Genomic DNA, 22,802 nt, shown 5'->3' with positions numbered 1-22,802 from the left:
ATTGGTTGGTGACAAAAGTTGAGCTCATTCCATTCCATTCCACCACTGGCCAAGTTACCACCCCTTGAATCCTGGTTCTCATCTCCTTTATCTCTTGTTCCAGCAAGAGTCGGGGAAGGAACAATGACTTCCTCCATCAAGGGCCTCAGAGCAGTTGAATGATTGCCCAAGATAGCCCAGCAAGCGAGATTCCTGGTTCCAGGGCTCAGCCTTTGTCACTGTGGCTCTGAGCATCCATCATTATATGTTCAGTCCAGAGTTACCCAATGTCAGCCAGCAGACAGCAAGGACAAGGGCATGCTGGAGCTGGCAGCCTGTGCCTCTGCATCTGCCAGTTCACTTAAGTAGGCAGTAGGAAGTGATTCAGAAATCGGACCACCCCCACTCTCCCCAAACACTCATCAGAATAAAAATGGGGACCTAGAGTGACTGCTTAGACCGAAGCTGGCCTGGGCAGACCATCAAACCTGATGAGTGTGTTATTATTCATCTTCCTTCCCTGCTTCTCTTGGACTCAGCTCCTGGATTTTGGAATAGACACCAATAGAAGGGGCAGCCTGGTGAGTGGGTAGGCAAGCTTTCTCCAGTCAAAGTTTTATGTTTTCTGCTTTGATTCTATGTGATTGCTACCTACTGGTGCCAACAGATCTCAGGTTATGCCAGTTATTATATAGCCATGAAATCTCCAAGATCAAAGGCTAATCCCTTATACTACTCCGAATCCTACCCACTCAAAACATTCCCCCCAAAAAAAGTTAGGCTGCCTCTTAGGAAGTCAGGAAGACCTGGATTCAAATCCACTTACCCATCTGGGTAAACAGGTTACTTAACTCTAAAATGGGAATAATAGTAGTACTTACTTTCTAGGGTTGATATGAAGACAATATTTTAATATTTAATAATTTAATTAGCATTTAAATTTTATAATTAACATTTAAATATGACATATTTAAATAAATGTTTTATAAGATCTATATATTATCATTATTATAGTACTATTAAGAGACTTAATAAGAGAAGTGGGAATAGATTTGATGTGTGGTTCTGCCACTTATTCACTGTGTGAACCTAACTACATTATATCATCTCCCTGGATGTCAGTTTACTCATCCGTCCAGCTTTCACCAAGTTCACCCAGCTAAAAAATGGTAGAAACTGTGTCTGACCTCTTAGCCCAGAGTCCAGTTGTGGGAGGCTGGGTTTCAAGAATTCCATTTGCTCAGGCTGCTCTTCTGGTTGAAGTCTTGTCACCCAGGTTTGTGCCCTTCCTCATCCTAAACCCTTTGCTCATCTCCAAATACTTGCCAAGTTTTGTTGATTTTACCTTAAAATATCTCACACATCTGATCCCCTTTCTCTACTTATACCCCAATCCTTTTAATCCAGACCTTCAGCATCTGGATTATTGCAATAGCTTCCTATTTAATCTCCCTATATTGCCCCTTTCCTTGCTCTCTTCCACAGAGCTGCAAAACTGCTATTTTAAAACACCAGGATGTCCACATTGCTCCCCTTCTCAAGGAGCTGCAGTAGCTCTGCCTGCCTCCCAACTTCTTTTTGTGGCATTGAAATCCCTTCATGACATGGATCCAATCTACATCTCTAAGACACATCTTCATATCATAGACGACATGCCTTTTTCCCTGTCTGTGGTACATGTCTGGAATGCCCCTCCTCATGTCCATCTCTTGTAACCTGGGCTCAGTTCACACACGAGGTCTTTCCTAATTTTTCCAATGGATTCTTTCTTCCCTCTGGCCCCATTACTTTATCCTTACTTTATATTTTATATTTACATTCATCTTTGTACTTATTGTTTCCCCAAACAGAATAGAAGCTTCTTGTGTGTAGGAACAGTTTCATTTTTGTCTCTGTGTCTTAGTGGATTGGAGCATAGGAAGGCACTAAATAAATATAAATTGAATTGCAAGTCTTGTTTGTTTTGTCCCTTAGAATCTTTAGCCTCAGGCAAAAGATAGAACCAGGTAGGTGGGTAAAGGGTATCTCTCAAATGCTGGGTTATAGGTAAGAATTGAAGTGAGGTGACTTGGACTTTGGAGAAAGGAAAGAGGGGTTGACTTTCCTTCTTTTAATCTCAATTAACCCAGTATGTGAAGTGCTGGTATTGATCTAGATCAAATGTTTTTAACTTGAAGTCTGTGAATTTGTTTTCATATAATAATAATGATAATAAGCATTTATATAGAGCTTTAAGGTTTGCATAATGCTTTATAAATATTAGCTCATTTTATCCTTACAATAACCCTGGAAGATGGTACTATTATTATCTTCATTTTAGAGATAAGGAAACTATGGCAAACAGAGTTGTCCAGAGCCACACAGCTAGTGTCTGAGACTGGATTTGAACTCGGGTCTTCCTGAATTAAAGTTTAGCATAATATCCATTTTGATGGATAATGTTGTCTCTAAATAAAGCTACAGCGAGTGTTTTAAAAAGTTGATAATTGTATTTAAATATAATTGGTTTCTTTATAATCATATGGATTTTATACAAAATATGATTCTGAGGAGTTCATCCATAACCATAATCTATAACCAAGGGTTCTATGACACCAAAAAAGGTTAAGAATCTCTGAATTAAATGATCTTTATAGTCTCTCTCAGCTGCCAGAACTAATATCTACTGATCCTGGAGGCAATTAGTGGGTGCTTACTTGCAGTGGATGCTGAGGAAGACTGATTGAGAACAGGGGGGAGCCAGGCTACAGAGGGTTACCTTCCTGCAGGGTTAGGCTAGAGGGAACAGGAGGGAGAAGAAGCATTGCCTCCCTTCCAGCCAGTCCAGGAATGTGCCAGTTAACCTTAGCCTGCCCTCTGAAGGAGTCATCCCCGGCCATCTGCCATGGGAGGAGCACACGGTGGTCCCAAGGAGAGCCACCGAGCCTCCTCTGCTTGCAGTGTCCCTGGCACTGCAGAGAATGGGATTCAGCAGCTAGTAGGAAGCAGGCTAGAGACTGTGCCATGCACATGTTGGGGGCTCTATCAAGCCTGACTTTGGGCCAAGCCTTGGAGAGCGCGTGGGTGGGTAAGATTGAGTGGGGAGGGGAGTCATTAAGATTTTTTGAATTGCAGTGGACCCAGAGCCCGGGAAACCGTCCCACTAACTCTGGGCCCCTCCCTGGTTGAATATTACACGATTGTCAATGGGAGCTGGGTGTGGATGAGGGGGAGGAGGAAGTTGGCTGGGGTGTGCATTCTTCTGCGGAGATTTGGTGTTTTTCAGCTCAGTGAACCCTAGCCGTTGGATAGGATACCAATGCTATTTTTGAGCATGTTCAAGTGTCTAAAAATATAAAATAAGTTTGCTAAAAGGTGCCCAACCGGAAGCCCCCGAGGTTTCCTATTAGGGGCATCAGCACTGCCCTGGGCTGAAGGCCAGCTACCATGGGAAGAGTTCCAAATTGCCCACCATTAGCCACTACTTAATCTCAAGTCATCATCCCATCCAGGAAGCTTCCCCTGATTAAGTCCACCTATTTGTCAACTGGCCAACACCAGCCCTAGCAACACCCTGTTGACACTGCCCTGAAGTCTTATAATTTACTATTTTTTAAAAACAGATGAGAAGAGGGATAAAGAAGGAAATGGGGATGATACAAAAATGAAAGATATCAATATATTTTCAAAATTTGCATACAATTCTGTTTTTAAAATTTATAGAATACATAAATACCTTGCATTTATCACTTCATTTGACCCCCACAACTCTGTGAGTTAAGTGGACTTTTGTTATTATTCCTAGTTTACAGATGAGGAAACTGAGACTTAGAGGTTATGATTTCTCCATGGTCACCTAGTTAGTAGGAATAAGAGGAGAATTTTGAATCCGGGTCTTTACTAATTGTATTCCTATGCTCTTTCTACCATACCACGATGACTCTCAGCTTTACCATATGTTTATATGATCACCTACGTAGAACTGACCATAGGATGAAACTTAGGTTTAGTCCCTGCTCCACCAATTTCAGCCTAAAGGATAAGCCACATATCTCCTCCTACCTGGACTTGATACCAACTCCCTAAGTACAAGAGGACAGTAGGCACCCCTAGACTTGTTCTTCAGTGCTTCCAGGAGAGTGTGCACCAGGATTAGGAGAATGGGAGGGCGGTGTAGAGTGACCCAGGCTACCAGTGAATAGGCTTGGGCACTCTCTTCCTGCACCCGCTGGTATTTGTGATGATAAAACATCTTCTTGGCCAGATTGTCAGAATCAAAATTATGACATTTCTCCTCCCCACCTTACTGTACATGCTTCCCCTGTTGCTGCAACTTCTCCTTCTTTTCCAGGGTTCATTTTCCAGGAGTAGCAATGGTTTATCCAAAAGAATAAGGTCTAGAAGATACAGATTTAAGTCCTAGCTTACTAGCCATGTATTGTACAATTATCGTAATCTCTCTAGTTTTCAGTTTCCTCATTTAAAGAATGACAATAAAAATGTATGGATCAAATAGGATAAAGAATGTAAAAGCACTATCAAAATGCTAGGCAAATTAATACAGGAAATCATCTGGGAAACTAATTTATGCTAAAGTGTAAATATCTTAGTATAAGGTACTGTGAAATACTTTCTAGAAGTATTTCTTTTTTAAATAGAATTCATGGTCACTACAAAGCTTGTAATGAAGTAACATGTCTTTGATGATAGGATTTTACATACTATAGCTAAGGAGGGTGAGAAAATGTTTGGGAATTGGAGGCTTGCCCAGTCCATCTCACTTCAAGAACTACCCTTCCATCCAGCACCGAGGGACCAATCACCGGTGATGGTGGCAGTCCTAAGGAGATGTTCTCTAGAAGTTCAGGGGGATGTCTGAAGGATTTCCTTTCTTAGATGGATAGAGCAGAGTCACATACCATCTTTTCTTTCTCCTAAATGAGTAGTTTCAGGATAATAGAGATCACTGGCCTGGAACTCAGGAGTTTGGGGTTTTTCCTCAGTACTTTTTTCTTCTTGGTCCACAGTGTTAAGTGAAGGCGAACCAACCCTGTTCTTCTTAGGCTCAGGAGCCATTTAATAGAATTGAGCAGAAACTTAGATCTAAAACCAGAATGGGCTGCCTTGGGGGAGAATGAGCTCCTCATCATTAGCGGTATAAAAGCAGGGGTAACTGGGCTTCCTGTGAAGCATGATCTGTCTAGAAGAGATTCTTTCACAGGTTAGCAGGTTGGCATAAATGACTTACAGGACTCTCCTTTAAATGGTAGTATTTAAAATTCTGGGAATTAAACATTTATAGTCAGTTGAAGATATTTCTGCAAAACCAGAGGAAAAGGGAAACACTGATCATTCAGAAAGTTTTGATTAAGTGCCTGTTATGTACTAGGCACCCTGATTGGCTCTAGCAGTACAAATATAAAAAATGAAATAATCTCTCCTCTGAAAGAGCTGATAGATAACTTAGATAGATACATACACACACACACACACACACACACACACACACACACACACACAGAGTGAGAGAATGAGAGAGAGAGAACAAATTGAAAGAAATGGCAAACCATTCTAGTATTTTTACCAAGAAAACCCCTAAAATCGGGGTCATGCAGAAGCAGACTAAAACAATTCAACAACAACAACAATAACAAAGAATAAATATAAATAAATAAAAGGTAGTTGGAGGGGGTGGAGGGACTAGCAGATGTGGGGATAAGGAAAGATTTCCTGTAATTATGTTTTATTTAACCTTTTTAAAGGTCATGGACCCTTTTGGCTGTCTGGTAAAATCAGGGGTCTCTTTCTCAGAATAATATTTTTAAATGGACAAAGTAAAATATGTAGGATTACAAAAGTAAACCTGAGGTTAATGAAAATAATAATGATGTAAATTTATCCTCATCTAAGTTCACAGACCCCCTGACTCTATCATGGACTCCTTAGTTAAGAAACACTATTATAGAAGGTCATGATTGAGCTGTATCTTAAGGAAGAGAGGGATTTTATAAAGCAGAGGAGGGATTCCAGGCATAGGGTGACAGGAAGTGTGAGAGTGCAGAGACAAAATGGGATGTCCTGTGTGAGTACCAGAGAGAAGGTACTTGCAGCTTTATAACCTTTAGATTATAGAGCAAAGGGTGGGGATGTGGGACAAGGTAAGGGTGGGGAGGGAAAGCTAATGTATATTGAGATTGTGAAAAGCTTTAAAAGCCACAGTAGTTCATATTTTACCATAAAGGCAATAAGAAACCACTAGAGATTATTGAAGGGAGGTCTGACAGTGGGGTGGCCTTGTGGGTGATAGCCCCAGTGGAGAGAGTTAAAGTCTTCAAGTTCTTAACTTGATGCTAGACTAGGTGCTGGGGATACAAAGACAAAGGAAAAAGTCTCTATCCTCTCTAAAGGAGTTTGTGTATGATTGTCCATGGATTCACTAATTTGTTCAACAAATATTTAGGTTTTGTTTCACTTGCACGTGCTAGGTATTGAGGAAGATTCTAAAACTTTGGTGCCCTTGCCCTCAAATAGTTTACAATCTAGTTGTCATGATAGGGCCACACAGGTAAGTATAGTATCAATTATAATATAGATACATAAGAATTTAAGTGCCATAAAATCAATTAAAGGAACAATTATTTCTGGCCCCAGAGCGCAGAAAAGACTTCTTGGAAAGGTGCCATTTGAACTGGGCTTTGAGAGGTGGTTAAGACATGGGCAGACAAAGATGGGCTTTGAGGGTCATCTTGGGCTGGAAAGAGCACAAATAAGGAGTGAGGGGATGTGGCTGGTCACAGCCTCCTCCTTTGCCTGTGCTCTCAATCTCTGCAGTCAGGGAAGAGGGAATTCACTTGCTTCGGCTCCGGTAGCCGGGCTCCCCAGGGGTTAACTGTGACCGTCCAAGGTGATGAAGGGGGAAGGATGGCAGAGGGAGGGAGGCTGGGCATGAGGGGGAAGCCCCGGGAGGAGCCCAGAGCTCTGCGTGCCTGCACCGCAGCTCTGCGGAAGGCTCTCCCTGCCTTGGGGATCACATGGCTTTGCCAGTCTGACTGCAGCACCAGCTGCTCTCAGAGCGGAGCCGGAGCCGAGCTGGCCAGCTCTTGCGCAGGGGATTCCTCAGTCCCTCTGCTGCAGGCAGCAGCCAGGGGGAGAGACTGGGGCCTCTGGGTGGGAGCCTGGGGCTCCTCTCCCAGGCTGCGAAGAACAGACTGAAGCTAACCATGTCTATCTGCTGTTGCTTCTTTTTCAGGGACTATGGAAGTTCCAAGAGGAAATCAGGTAAGCAATGGGACCCCTCGTCTGTTTGTCTTTTCCTTCTCCTTCTTTTGCCTGTTGCATGTACTCTGGAGACTCTTCCCGGATCACCTGGGGTCATGAAGAATGACTTGCACTCCCAAACATCTGGAGTACGTTTTTCTTGAGGTTTCTCACCTGTTTGCCAGAGGATAAAACCCAATTTATAAATCCAGGGGTCACCTACCGCATGCCAGCCCAGCCCCTCAGCATGCTCAGGAAGAACTATCCAGCAGAAAACCCCAAACCAAAACCCAGCCCTTTTCTCTCCTCCTCTCCTTTCCTCTCCTGCTCTCCTTTTCCTCTCTTCAACTAGCCCCAAAAGCTCCTGTTCCCTTTTCTGTGTGTGTGTGTGTGGGGGGGGGGGAGGTCAGAATGGGGAAGGTCACTGATGAATGTTTACAGATGGGTTCAACCTTCTAGAAAATGAATCTTTTTCTCCTTCTGGTTCCCTGCCCTCAACCCAGCTTCCCACTCCCAAGAGGTTTGGAGGTTTATTTTTCTATCCCTCTTTGAAGAGGATAATAAAGGGTTACTGTGTCTTCTCCGGCATTGGGCATTTGTTGATCAGCTGGACATTAATTGGGCTGGGCAGGTTCTACTTGTACTAAATGAAGCTTTAATGGATTGGCTACTCCTGACCTTGGCCCCTCCCTCTTTCATTGGAGACCATTAGAACCTCTTTCTCCTGCCTGAAGCTGGGGAGGTGGAAGGGCACTAAGATTCATGAGGGCTTCACAGGGTGGAAACTGAGTCATCGGGGCCAACTGAGAGACCAGAAGGGGAATAAAGTCCCTGAGATGTTAGCTGGGTTACAGGCTGGACTGGGGGGAATAGAAGGAGAGGGGGAGGAGGGGGGAACAAAGGAGAGAAAAGTACCAAGTTAAGTCATGAGTCTTTCTCTACCCCTTCTTCTAAATCTCCTGCTTTGGGACAGGAGGCCCAGTAAAAGGATCTCATTACTGAGGGATGTTTGTCTGTATTTGTTCTTGAGTGAACATTGGAGCCTTCGTTGTGGGGCTAAGGAATATATATTTCTCTGTTTATCCATGTGTTGAGTTGCATGGCGTATGTCAGGGTATGTATTCTGTGTGTAGTCTGAGTTGTGTTGTATATGTCAAGGAATATTGTGAATTGTGTATTTGGGATGTGATATGAGTTCAGGATATAATGAATTGATGAGAATATATGTGAGTGTCAAGATGTGTTGCAGGCTGGAGTATATATTTACATATATTTTGTACGTGCCTTGTGTCTGTGTGCTCAGTGGAAGTCCACAGTCCTTTGCTGTGTGTGTGTGTGTGTGTGTGTGTGTGTGTGTGAGCTGCAGCTTTTCCTCCTGAAGCACATTCCCTCATGAACTAGAGGGACACATCTAATAGATCTTCCCAGTTGCATCCATCCCTTTTTCTTGTGCCCTCCAAGTCCTTGACATCTAAGCATGAGGAATGAGACAGATCAGCAAATCCATCTTCTTCCCCCAACTCACTCTCTCCAAGGCAGTTTTTTGAAACTCAGAAATGGGGGCCACTAAAGTATATAAACCCATCCCTTGGACACATACTGACTTAGAAAATCACATATTGATATTCTCTATGTTTTATTGTATGTTTATTTTTGTGAAACATTTCCCCATTACATTTTTATCCAGTTTGGGCTGCTCTTGCGAGTGTTGCAGAAGTATATTTTTATGAACTGCAGGATGCTAGGATATTGTTGGGTTTTGTTGTTGATGGTGACTTGTTCTTCAGTCATGTCTAACTCTGTGATCCTGGTTAGGGTTTTCTTGGCAATAAGACTGGAGTGGTTTGCCATTTCCTTCTCTAGCTCATTTTACAGATAAGGAAACTGAGGCAATAAGGATTAAGCAACTTTTCCAGATTTATACAGCCAGTAGGTATCTGAGGCCAGACTTGAACTCAAGAAGATGAGTATTTTCTGACTCCAGGCCCAGCGTTCTATGCACTGGGCCACCTGTCTGATCTCAAGCACAAGATGAGATTGTTTGGGGTCATTTTGGCTAATGTAGCCAATGTATGTTGGCTAGTAATGTAATTCAGGTAACAGAACTGCAGTCTCAGGGCCATTGCAATGAATGAATCCAGAGAAATGTTCCTATTAGGGCCATAGCCATCTTTGATTGGATAAGACTCTAGTGTAGGAAGTTTCATGTTGCATTGGGATCTGAGCATAATTTTGAATGACAGTTACTTGGAATGACATCTGATGGGATGAAAAGGGAAGTATGATACGATGGGAGGAGCCTTGGATTAATTAGAAATTAGATAGCATGGAAGAATAGAAAGGGTAGTGGACCAGAGTAAGAAAGCCTATCAAATCTTGCCATTATTGCTACATGTGATCATATACAAATCATTTTGACCTGTTTCAGTCTTAAATTTCCTCATCTATAAAATGAGGGCATTGGATTGAATGGCCTCCAACTTTCTTGTGAGTTCTAGGTCTGTGAAAATATGCTCATTTGATTGTACCAATCTCAATTTTAGGCCTACTAAATCATTAACTATCCAGGTAATATAGGTAAGCCTCAATAACTTCATCTATAAAATGGAATAAATTCAATCCATTAAAAAGACATAGAGCACTTTTCTGTGTAGTTACCTTTGCTGAGTGCTGAGGAAGATACAGACCCTCTCCCTGCCCTCAGAAGAGGATTCACTCATAGTCTGGTAACTATCTAATAAGATACACTCAAAAATAACTATAGTATAAAATAAAATGGATTAGAAGAGAAGTAAGAACAAAGAACTGTAGGCATTCAGAGGAGGAAAAGAGCTCTTCTGGCTGAGAGGGAGAATGACAGAGAATATTTCATGGAGGAGGAGGCAGCATTTGACCCTTCCATTCAACTTAACTTCAGAAAGCTCCTTTAGAATTTCCCCAGAGTTTTATGAGTGTGTCTGTTGTGCTCTTGAAGAAGCCCTTCCACAGAGGAGCTAAGGCTTTTCTGGAGACAATATTCCCCCAGAATCTTCTTCAGAGCCAGAAGGACAGTATCATAGAATGCCAGAGTCGGAGGGACCTTGACCACCAGGCTAGGCCAATTCAATCCCCTCATTTTATGGAGAAAAAAAATGGAAGTGAAGTGATTTGCTCAAGGGGTTGAAGAGAACTAGGAAAGTTATTATTGTCTTCTCATCTCAAATCTAATTTTTTTTTTAACCTACTCCATTCCAAGTGGGAACATTTCCATGATGAGCTTGATGGGATTAGGAAATTTCATGAGACATTGCTGGGATGTGAATAAGCAAAATGTTGCTTATGTAGAGCTTCTATTGGACCTACTTTAATGAAGAGCTATGAATCATCTGTGATTGTCATATTCCTTGTATAACATGCAAATGGATTCTGTAAAGTACTTAAGGAAATTTGTTCTTTTAGGCAACTTGACTTTATCCTTGAGATTTTGCTTAAATATTTCCTTGGTAATTCCTTTCTTGAGAATTGTATGGTGAAAGTTGTGCACTATAAAAGAAAGAGAACAGGGCTGAAAGTCCTGAGACCAACCGCTAGGCCTTGTTTCATTTCCATCTCTGCTATTAGTCCATTGTGTTGGATTAGCCTATTTGTCCAAGTGATCTTTTAAGGCAGTGCTTTATCTTCATTTTCCTCATCTATGAAATGAGGGATTGGAATAGATTTTTTTGTCTTGGATTTAAATGAGCCCTTCTTGGACCTGAAATATTTGTATTGATAAAACCCTGTGATCAGAAATCCTGAATTCTGAGATCTAAATCATTATGGTTTGTGGTGGCAGAATACTTGACATTTTGCCAAGTGATTCAAAAATCCTCATTAATGAATTTCTTGATAGAGAGAGATTAATTTTATACTCCTACCCCTTTCTAGCTACTGCCCTTTTCACTGTCAGGTCGATACGGATTAGAAATATAGAATATTTCTATACAGAAATTTCTATATAGAAGGGCCTTTAGAGAGCATATAAATCCAGTTCCAAAATTTTATGAGATGGGGAAGCTGAGGCTCAAAGAAATGTCTTGTGCAGGTTCACATAGGAACTTAATGGCACAATTGGGACCGGAACTGAGATCTCTTGGCTCCCAAGCCTTTGTCTTTTGTTTTTCCTTTTCCCCTCTGCCCTCTGACATCACTAAGTAATTCTGGGTAGTCTTGTGGCCTTGTGTAAGAGAGGCCACATGATTCAGGAAAACAAAAACACAGAGTTTGTAGCCATCTTCACATGTTTCCCCAATAACTAATGATCCTGCCTGACATCAAAGAAGGCCAAGCTGTCTTTCTGATCCAAACTTGGGCTCCTCAAAGCCAATTATGGAGCTTCATTAGGTGTGTGGAGAGAGAAAGGCACAAAGAAGCTTTCTCCTTAGGAAACAAGAGAGTCACCTGGACTTCTTACTGGAGACAATCTGAAACTTTTACTTCAATTAAATATAGAAGCCTGATGGGGCACTGGAGAAGGGCCCAGTGTGGGAATCAGGAGATGTGGGGATTGGTCCCAGATTTGTGACCTGATGAAAATCATGTCTCTCCTCAGGACCTCACTTCCTTTACCTGCAAAATGAGAGTTGGATTACAGAGGCGAATTAACCATTTTTTGGTCATGGGTCCCTTTGGAAGTCTAATGAAAACTAAGCATCCCTTTTCAGAATAATGTTTTTAAACATCTGAAATAAAAGGAAGTCAATTATATGTAAATATAGTTAATATTTACACACATATGTGTGTAAATATAATATATATGTATTTATAGCATTTTCTCTCTATGTCTCTTTTTCCCTCCTTCTTTCTCTCCCTCCCTTCCTCTCTCCCTTCCTTTTTTCTCCTTCCCTTCCTCCCTCTCTTTTTACATCTCCTTCCCTCTCTTCTTCTTTCCCTTTCTTCCTTCTTTCCTTCCTCCTTTTCCCCTTTCCCCTCACCAGTTGTCAGATCCCCTTACTGTCTCTGACTTGAGAACTCCTGAAGCAGCTGCTGCTTCTGTCACCATCACCTGGTCCCACGATTAAAATTTCATTCACATGGGCTCTGGGCCAACTTCTGCCCTTATGTCACCCATCTCTCTTTTCAACCTTCCAGGACAACAGGAGGAGAGAGAGAGACAGAGATTCAGAGACAGAGAGATCACTGTGAGATGTCCTAGTGAGGGAAGCCTCCTGTGAGTGGTAGGGCCTGAGAGTATAGCCTTTGAAAAGAACTTGGTTAGACAGGAAGAGAAGGAAAGGAGGATATCCCAAGCTAGCAGAATAGCATGAATTCGGGGCTTGAGGCAAGACGAGTATGGTGTGCACAGAAGTTTTTTGATGGAGTAGAGACTGCATAGCTAGAGAGCAGTGGAAGAATAAATAATAGCATTTGTCCAGACAGGATCAGAGAACCTTTCTCTTGTCAGGTGTACTTTTCAAAGCTTGGTCTACCGTGACCATCCATTTGGAGCTAAGCCCTCTGGGCTTGAGCTCTTTCTCCTTCATGAAGGTACCCAAGACTTTTCCTAGCACCTTCCAGAGACCCATTCCAGAAATTAATATGTCATTAAAGGCAACAGCTTTTGGCCTCTCTTAGCCACGCTGGTTTTTAAAATGTGTATTCAGATCTCTCCTATAGTCTGCTGTCACCACCCAAGTTGGAAATTAAAAGCCTGATTGGAAACTAGAAAGGCCTCATGATCTGGCTGCACTCAAACCCGCCTCCTTTTGGCAGTGAGGTGATGGACAAAATGAATTTATTTCTGGATGTCTCCATGCACAATTCTCCCCTTTTGGAGAGCTAGCAATATTCTCTCTCCTAATTAGTTGATTTGGATACTGAGAAGAGAAGGAAGCCCTCCAAATCCTCTTCTCAAACATCCTAGTCCTGAGATGATTCAGTCAAAGTGATTGTGGTTTGAATTAAAAAAAAAAAAAAAAAAAGCTTTTAGACCCAAGAATCAGGAGATCTGCGTTTCAACCCCTACCAGCTCATGTGTTAGCCATGTAACTCTCAAGTATTGTCATCTATAAAATGAGAACAATATTTCATGTTTTGTCTGCTATATAAGGTTATTACAAGATCCAGATGAGATATTAATTAGGTGGGGAAAAAATAGAGAGAACTATCCAATTTACAACATCTCTTGTTACAAAAATCTGCTCGTTTGTGCTCTTCATTCCCTTTTTCCCCACTCCTAATTCTTCATCTGCTTAGGAGAGCTGACCATGTCTACTTACCTGGGGGATTTTTCTGCCCCCAAATACCTTTTTCCAAACTGATGGAATATTTCTTTTTTTAGTTTCCCTGAAATACTCTCAAAAATTCCTTTAAATTCAGAAGTGCCTATTTTAAAAATATACATACCCTCTTAGGAGAGTAATATAGTAGGAATCATTCCAATTAGGTGTCTTTCCTTTTTAGCCCAGTCCAAATTACTCCTCATCAAAATTAGCTGGACTTAAAGGAATAGGTGGTTTTAATTGCAGAGCAGGCATTTTGAAGTCTGTGGCAGTGTGGTGAGGGCAGATATGGGTAGAAGTCAGAATTGGAGAAGAAAGGAGAAAGGGTGAGAATAAGCATTTATAAAGTGCCTACTATGTGCCAGGCTCTGTGTTAAGCACTTTTACAAATATCATCTTATGTGATCCTCACATAATAATATGAGGTAGGTATTATATTATAATATATAATATAATATAATGAGATAGGTAATAATATCTATCCTGGGAGGGAGGTATTATTATTCCCATTTTAAATTGAGGCAACTGAAGCAAACAGGTTAAGCAATTTGTCCAGGATACACAGCTAGTAAGTATCTGAGGCTAGTTTTGAATTGAGGTCTTTCGGACTCCAAGACCACTGTGCCATCGCACCATCTTAGAGGCCTAAGAGGAGCAATAACAGGCCTAAGAAGTGGAGATTTTTTTAAAAGAGGTAGATAGAAGAAGCCAATGACAGATTCCACTTTTCATTGAGACCCTCTGGTTTTGCCTCCAGGAAAGGGAGAGAACATTTTTATTTCTTTTCTTCCCATAATCCCAGGACTTAGGATAAGAATATTAGTTACTAGAGTTTTAACTTCATTACTAACTAAATAGGCTTTTGTAGGCTGACCTGGAACTTAACCAAAATACATAACATTTTACCTGTGGAAAGATGTGCTCTGAGTTCCAAATACCCATCTTATAAACTTTTGGATCTCTTCCACTTAATAGGTTGGAGAACTATGTGTATACAGTATTTTTAGTATGCAATGATGAAGATTTTGATGAGCCAGAAAAAAAAAACAACATTCTTTTAAAAAGAAATTTAGATCTGCTAAACTGGCATTCAACAGCCTCATCAGAGCAATTGAATGGGATAAATATTGGAGGCTATTGGAGGAAGTGTCTCAACAATACTCCTATTCCAGGAAGGAACTTGGGGCCTCCAGAAGGTACCTGGCTTCTCATTTGGGCTGCCACTAAGACATGAAGACAGAGTGTGAAGCTTTCTGGAAGATGAATCAGATTCCATATCCACCATGGGCCTCGTGCCCAGAAGATATTATTCCCTTAATGCACAAAGCTCAGATTAATTCCATTCTCCATCACTGAAATGGAGGCAGTCTAGCCAAGGGAAGGGAAACACAGCAGAAGGGTGAGAGGTTCTGTGACTGTCATGATCCTGGACCGATAGCCCAAGTTATTAGAGCTCCTGAGACATGATGGATGTGGGAAGCCCCCCAGAGGGGAATCTCCAAGCTCATGTCTACAGTGAGTGAGCCAGAGACTCTGGTACCCTTCTATTCAATGTCTTTGTGAAAAGGCCTGGAGAGTGCTGTGGTACAGTGAAAACGACATGGGATTTGGAGTCCAAAGTCATGGCTCTGATAAGAATAGCTGTGTGACCCAGGACAAATCTTTTCTCTCTCTGGATCTTAGATTTCTCTTTCAGTTCTAAACTTTTGATTCTGTTATTTAAGATATACTTTTAGGGATACTCACAGAAAAAAGAAATCCCTCCTTCTTCTGTCTCCCAGAAAAAGGTGTGAAGTTCCCTTCCATGAGAGAAGAACAACTTTTTTTTTTTGGTGGAGGTTTACTTTATCTTTTATTTATATTTATATTTACCTTACCTTAACTTACTGTTTGTAACCTTGTCCATATTTATTTACTAATGAAATCCATGATTAATTCAAATATCTGAGCTACATCCTTGGGTTTGTGACTGGAGAGAAAGGCTTAAGATTCTGTCATTCTATGACCAGAAGTCAGTCCTAGTATTTAGTACCTTTGGCAATTTACTTAATTACTCTGGATCTCAGTGTGGAAAGTTGAATTAAATCAGTGGTTGTCAAAGTGCGGTCGAAGGTCCCCTGAGAGTTCCCAAGATCCTTTCAGAGCATCTACAAGGTCAAAACTATTTTCATAATAATAATAATAATACATTTAAATTTTCAGTATGGTAAATATTAATAGCTATAACCCACATAAAAAAAAAAAAAAGCTTTGGTAGGGGGTTTTTCAATAATTTTTAAGTGTAAAGGGATCTGAAGACCAAAAAGTTTGAGAACTGTTGGCTTAAGAGTCAGAAGACTGGGCTATAACTTACTAATTGTGGAACTACTTTGAATAAGTCCTTTCCCCTTCTCTTTGCCTTAGGTCTTTAGTACTACTACTACTACTATTCCTACTACTCCTACTCCTACTACTACTACTACTCGTAACTAATTATAACAATGAGGGCAGGTAGAGGGTTTAGTGAATAGAGTGCTAGCCCTGGAGTCAGGAGGCCTTGGGTTCAAATCTGTTCTCATGCTTACTGTGTGACCTGAAGCTCAGGGTATGTGTCTTGCCCAAGATCACATAACTAATAATTATTATTATCAGGGCTGAAATTTGAGCACATTTCTTTCCTGACTCCAAGGCGAGTACTCTTCTGTTCCATGGTGTGGACTAGCACTGGGAAGGACAGCTAACAAATAAGATAATAGAGTCAATTTCCAGAAGGCTCTCAATAGGCTAAAACACTGGACTGAATGAATCTAAGGGGATAAAATTTAATATAGATATATGGGAAGTTTTCCTTAGATTAAAAAAATTAGCCTCCAGATATCAGATGTGAAAAGAATAATTGGGTCACAGTTGGACTGCATTGAAAGAAGCATAGTACTAAGCTTGGTAGTGCATTCCTATACCCAAAGTTCCCTGGGAGACTGAGGCTATCAGATGGCATGAACTTGGGAGTTTTGAGCTGAAGTATGCTGTGCCAATTGAGTGTCCATCCTAAGGTCAACATTAATATGATGAGCCTTTGGGAATTGGGACAAGGTGTGATGATGGGTTTGGGAGGGGTATCATAAAGTTGCCAAAGAAGGAACAAGTCAGTAGTGAGATTAGGGCCAAGAATAGCTCCTGCACTTCCAGCCTGGGGGGAGATGAAGGAGACCCAGTTTTGGAAAAAAAAAAGGAGAGAGAGAGAGAGAAATGAGAGAGAGAGAAGGAGGGAGGGGGTAAGAGTCAGCTTACCTCTTAAGTCTTGCTTGGTGTGGGCACACAGTTTAGGAACTTGAGGCCCCTTACCCTTCTGATTGCCTTCTTCCTATTACCCTCCCTTTATAAAAGGAAGGCAATCAGAAGGGTGAGGGGCCTCAAGTTCTTGCCACATAGGAGAATCTCTTAAAGGAACTGGGGATGTTTGACTTGGAGAAGAACGGCCTCAGGAAGGACATGATAGATGTCTTTAAGTGCTTTGGATCCCAATTGACAGAATCAGGAGCAATGGTTACAGTTTTAAATAAGAAGATATAGGCTCACTGTCAGCAAAAACTTGTAAACAAAGAGAACTTTCCTAAAGTAGCATGGATGTCCCAAGAGGGTTCTCTTGCTGGAGGTTTTTAAGCCAAGACTGGATGAACACTTGTTGCATTTTTTGCAGAGGATTCTTATTTGGGTAGGAGTATGACTTGGAGGACTACTCAGTTCCCTTCCAACTTTGGAATTTGGGGATTCTGTGAAATTGAAACTATGATCATTGCTGTCATTGGTATTTAATTGTGTCCAATTCTCCATAACCCCATTTGGGGATTTCTTGGCAAAGATTCTGGAGTGATGTATTTCCTTCTCCAGGTTATTTATGGATGAGGAAACTGAGGCAGACAAGGTTAAGTGACTTGCAAGATCACACAGCTAGTGAGTATTTGAGGTCACATTTAAATTCAGGTCTGTAACACCTGAGTTCTGTACTCAGCTGCCCATTACTGTAAGTAAAAACTCACAACAGCACATCTTGCAATTGATAATGATAATAATCAGGAGAAGGAAGGTGATAGCTAGCAATTATATAGCACTTGAAAGTTAACAAAGCACTTTACAATTTTCTCATGATTTCCTCACAACTACCCTAAGAGTGGTTCCCATTTTACAGATAAAGAAATTAAGACAGACTGAACTTAAGTGACTTTCCAGAGTCACACTGCTGTCTCTAGGTTAGATTTGAATTTAGACCTTCCTGATTCCAAGCCTCGGCACTCTATCCACAGGGCTATTCAAGCAGACATGGAGACTCACCTGTCTCTGACCATCAGCCTGAAGGAAGCACCCTTTCTCAATCTGTTCATGTGTGGTTCTTTTGACTAATAATAAAGAATTTCCATACATTCTAGGAAAAACAGAAATCTAGGCAACTCTTATTGTTCTTACTGCTTTCTATAAACTCATGCTGTTAGCATAGAAACAAAGTATCGTGCTAAAGATTTTGTTCACTTTTTAAAATATGGATACATTTTAAATTAGAAAAACTTGGAAACATTTGGGAGAAACAGATATTTTTGGATGTTTTTTTTTTTTTTTTTTTTTTTTTTTTCTGTTTTCCCAACAGGTTCTTAAAAAGAAAACATAAAAAAGTCTTCAGAAAATTTTTTTTCTCTTTTCTTCTCTTTCCCTGATTTTTTTCCTTTTCCTAAGGCTTCACATCTTTTCACAGGGCCCAGGCAGTTGAAATAGAGCTACATTTAGGTGTCCGAAGGACTCTTACAGACAGTATCCTGGTCCGGGAAGGGACACCTAGGTTCTAGTCCCTTCCTTGATGCTCTTAGCAATGATATTAGGCAAGCTGTCAAAATTCCATATACTTAGGATAATAATCACCAATTCTTTCCCTCCTTGTTCTGCTTTCCAGGTCCCTATGGGGTGAAAGGGGGGACTACAGTGGTAAAGAATGAATCTTTGCAATCCAGACCCTTTCCCAGCTTACCAAGTCTTACTTACTTACCCCACTCCAACTGTGTTAGATATTTTGAGGGATATGGCGTGTGTGTGTGTGTATGTTTGTGTGTCACAATTTCCAAAGGGAAGGGGGGTGAGGTCTATGTAAAGTGATGAAATTGGTGACAAGATCCCAAACACTGATCTCAATTGTGAATTGGCAATAATAGCCCCTCAAGAAGCTTTGTGAGTCCTCTGATCCAAGTGGTTCCAGAAACTTTCTACACCTTTGTTCATCAGGCAGGAAGGGGCAAAGGTTGGCTACAGTTTTTCCTGGGGGTGTTACACACATTTCCTTGACTCTCCCCCAATTCAGAACTATTCCCTCAAACACCCTACTGCCATGCTTCCTCTGGCAAAGTTTCCCTGTTTGCATTTGATCATCAGGATTTAATTAAAGGAGCCATTTCTCTGCCCTCACTGCCATCCCCATCCCCCAGTCCTCTGTCCTCTTTTGCCCTCTCTTTTGCTATACCTTTCTTACTCCTTGTTTCACAAGAGTAGTCTGGCTGCCTGCAAGGGCAAATATTGTCAGATCCCAAAGATGGGATTCCTGGCAAGTGGATGGGGGGAGGGAGGAATATTTTCCTGATTCATGGCTTCCTTCTCAGCCCCAAACCTACTCCATCCACCTGCCACTACCCTCATTAATTCTGTTAGCGCTGGTTTCTCTATTTTTGTTTCTCTGAAATAAACACAATGGGAAAACACTGAAAAATCTTGCAAAGAACAAACCATGCTTCCCGACCCCTACTTCTCACAGCTAACCTTTTTAGGGTGGCAAATCCCCCAGGCTCCAATCTGCCAGCTAAACACAGGCCCCAACCTCATGGGGTATCTCCTTTCCCATGGCAAATGGCAAATTCTCTAGGGGTTTGCGCCTTTTTGTCCCCTATTTTTGGCAAGCCATTTTCCACTCTCTTTTTTTCTCCTCCCAATGCTTACTTGTTCAAACCTTCTCCGACATACTTGAAACACACTCCCAAACCAATAACCCTTCTAAGATTTTTCTCTTGTTCATTTATAGGTATTTCCTCTGTTGTATACTAAGAGGTGACTTCTGAGGTTCCTTCCAACATTGAGATTTTATTAAATATGCATAATGTCTAGAAGAAGACATTTTAGCCTGAGAAAAGTGCTTTCTTTACAATTATCTTGTGAAATAGTATAAGTATTATTTCCCTTTGAGGCTCTTAGAGGCTTTAGAGAAATGTTGCAACAATTAGTATTTATTAAGTACCTGCTGTGTGCCAGGCATTCCCTTCACTCCTGTCTTAAAAAGAGGGGACCTTACTGTTAAAAGGCCCAGTTTTCTGCCTACACACACAATTCAGTTTTATCTCTATTCCTCCAAGATTGCTTCCTCTGTCATTGTCTCTCATAATTATCTTCAATCTCTCCATCTCTACTGACTCCTTCCCTACTAGCTACAAACATGTCCATGTCTTTCCCATCCTCAACCCACCCCTTGATCCTTCCATCCCAGCGAACTATCATTCTATATCTCTTTTGCTTTTTGTGACGCTCTACAGTATCTCCATTTTATCTCCTCTTCTTAACCTCTTAAAATCTAACTTCCAACCTCATCATCCCACTGAAATCACTTCTCCAAAGTTACCAGTGATTCCTTAGTTGCCAAATCCAATGGTCTTTTCTCAGTCTTCATTCTCTTTGATCTCTGTGCAGCTTTTGACATTGTTGATCCAATAAGACACTCCATCTCTTAGTTCTAGGCCTTTTCAATAGCTATCCCCCATGCTGGGAATGCAGTCCCACTTCATCTCCACCTACTGGCTTTCTTGGTTTCCCATCTTCTATTCCTGTACTCCTTTCCCAACAATTCTTAATTCTAGTGCCTTCATTTTTAAAATTATTTCCTGTATATCCTGTATATAGCTTGTCTGTGCATATATTTGTTTATTGGCTCCCCTACTAGACTGTAAGTTCCCCTAGGGCAGGAACTGTTTTCTACCCCCTTTTGTATCTACAGAACTTAGTGCTTGATAAACAAAAACCACTTAATAAATGTTTATTGACTGATTGATAGATATTAAGAATAAATGAAAATTATTCCTTCTCCTGAGGCATTTATGAATCGTTACAGAGAGGATAATATATATACAGAGAGCAGCACCTAAAAGATAATTTAAGAATGAAAGAGAGATCAGGTAAGGCTTTTCATAGGAGTCTGGACTCTTGAGTTGAAGGAAAATAAAGATTTTAACAGACAGAGTTGGGGAAAGGAGTCCATTCTAGGTATGGAGAAGGGAATCTAAGTATGGGGAAAGCCTTTTGGCTGATTTGCCTAGATCATAGAATACATGAAGGGAGCAGGGTGAAGTAAGTCTAGAAAGCTAAGTTGGTCTTTAAATGCCAAGCCAAGTAGTTTGTGTTTTATGCTAGAGATACTAAAATTCTTGAGCACAGGAATGACATGATTAGAGCTGTGTTTTAAGAATATCATTTTGGTGAAGACAGATCGGAGAAGAAAATCCAAGAAGAGTAATTCAATTAAGGAGTCTGTAGTCTACCATGAGCCCAGAAGCCTCACATGGAAATATGCTCCCTAGCCCTTATCAGAGGGACTCGGGAGGCAAGCTGAGGCAAAAAAAAAAAAAAAAAAAAAAAAAAAAAAAAATTGGGATGTGGCCAATATTAGAACAATCACCAGGCTAGTGTCAGTGAAAATAAGTGATGTGATTCTAATTGTAGCAGTGCAGACCTGAAAATAGGGGAACTGAGAATGGTAGATCTCTGGAAAATTAGCTGCAATGGGCAAAGCCAATCAGGAATTCCCAGACCAGGCTGTCTAAGGAGGTCTGACCTGACCCAGATTAGAAACGAGCAAGTCGGTGGTAAAGCCACTTCTGTAGTCCCTCCAGAGAAAGAAAGAGAGACAGAGACAGAGAGACAGAAAGAAGACATGAAGAAGTGTAATGTTAGACAAGATAGGTAGGAGCCAGGTTGTAGAGAGCCTGGTTTAGGATTTTCTATTTTACCCTAGAGCCCATAAGGCACTATTAAAGATTTTCAACTGGGAGTGTAGGAGGACAGGAATACAGAGAGGTTTTAGAATTATCAAATCCTCAGCTAGGTTGGAGGATAGAGTGGAGAGGAGAATGTTTTAAGCTAGAGAGACCATTTGGAAGTTATTACAATGATTCAGGCAAGATACGATAAGGGTCTAAGGTAGAGACTGAATAAGTGATGGGAAGGAAACAGATAAAGTAAGATTGATGAGACTTGGCAACCTATTGCATATTTGGAGTCCATCTTGTTCTTTTGTACAAGTATTGCCCCCTTTAATAGAATACATTCCTCCTAACTACTCAAGGGTGGATATCATGGTCATTTAATATTTGTTGAATAAAATAAAAGGAAGAGCATGTGATAATTAGAGTTGTCTGTAATTGGACCTGGATGCTTTGCAAGAGCTCTCCCATTATTGGAGGTATTCAAGGAAAGATTGGATGCCTGCCTATCAGGAAAACCGTAGCAAAGATTCTGTCAATGAAGAGAAGGGTGATTTAGATTATTTCAGAGGTCTCTTCCCATCCTGAGATTCTAGAGAGCTATTTACATGTTGCCCAGAAATTTTATTCTATATTATGTATATTTTAATCCAAATATAAAGGGTGATCCTACTTTGTATAGTGAAAATTTATACATACATAACTATTATTCTATATCCATTCTGTTCTTTGAGTGTCACAACAACTTACTAGTAGGTAGCTCTGTCAAATTACTCCCCTCTCTCTCTAAGCCTCATTTTCCTGATCATTGAAATAAGGCCACCATAATACCTTTCAGTATTCAGTGTCCTGAGAAGGTCTAAGTGTGAAGAAGTAGACTCTGTTAGATTCTTAAAAGAAGCTCCCGGTTTGAGGAAGGTGACTCTAAACTCTGAAGTTAATGTCCTGAGGGCTGATTGTAACCTCCACCCACCCTCACCCTTACCTATTTTTATGGTTCTCTGACAGACTTGAAATCGTAGACCTGAAGCTTCACAAATGTGAACATGTTCTTGCCCTGTCATGGGGGCATGTCACCCTCTTCCAGAGGCTGCCCAGAAAGCGAGAGAAAGTATTCTCATGGTCGGCGTGGGCAGGCTGGAAGCCTTCCCTCGAGCCTACTCTTGAGCTTAACAAATGGGGTCATAGGAGCAGAGATTTAAAGCTGGAAGAGACCTTGGCAAGTTTCCTCACTTTCCAGTTGAGGGAACAGTCCCAGGGAGGTTAAGTGACTTGAGGATTGCCATACAAGACTTAAGTGCAAGAGATTGCATTCAAACTCAAGTCCTCTGACTTCAATCCATTGCTTCTTCCCTCCTGCTATATGAGT

At 41.1% G+C, this 22,802-nt stretch overlaps 1 protein-coding gene across 3 annotated transcripts in view; it reads left to right on the top strand.

Annotated features, from left to right (window-relative positions):
* The window catches only part of SH3PXD2A (SH3 and PX domains 2A), a 319,685-nt gene that overhangs the window by 198,333 nt on the left and 98,550 nt on the right, over positions 1–22,802 (top strand). For all 3 annotated transcript variants that reach the window (XM_031955791.1, XM_031955789.1, XM_023496115.2), the window contains exon 6: positions 7,208–7,236. In XM_031955791.1, coding sequence (XP_031811651.1) covers positions 7,208–7,236 — 29 coding nt within the window. The remainder of the gene's footprint in view (positions 1–7,207; positions 7,237–22,802) is intronic.

The sequence above is a fragment of the Sarcophilus harrisii genome, chromosome 2 (genome assembly GCF_902635505.1).
Source record: "Sarcophilus harrisii chromosome 2, mSarHar1.11, whole genome shotgun sequence".
NCBI classification, from domain to species: Eukaryota; Metazoa; Chordata; class Mammalia; order Dasyuromorphia; family Dasyuridae; genus Sarcophilus; species Sarcophilus harrisii.
This window is presented reverse-complemented; position numbering and strand designations above follow the sequence as displayed.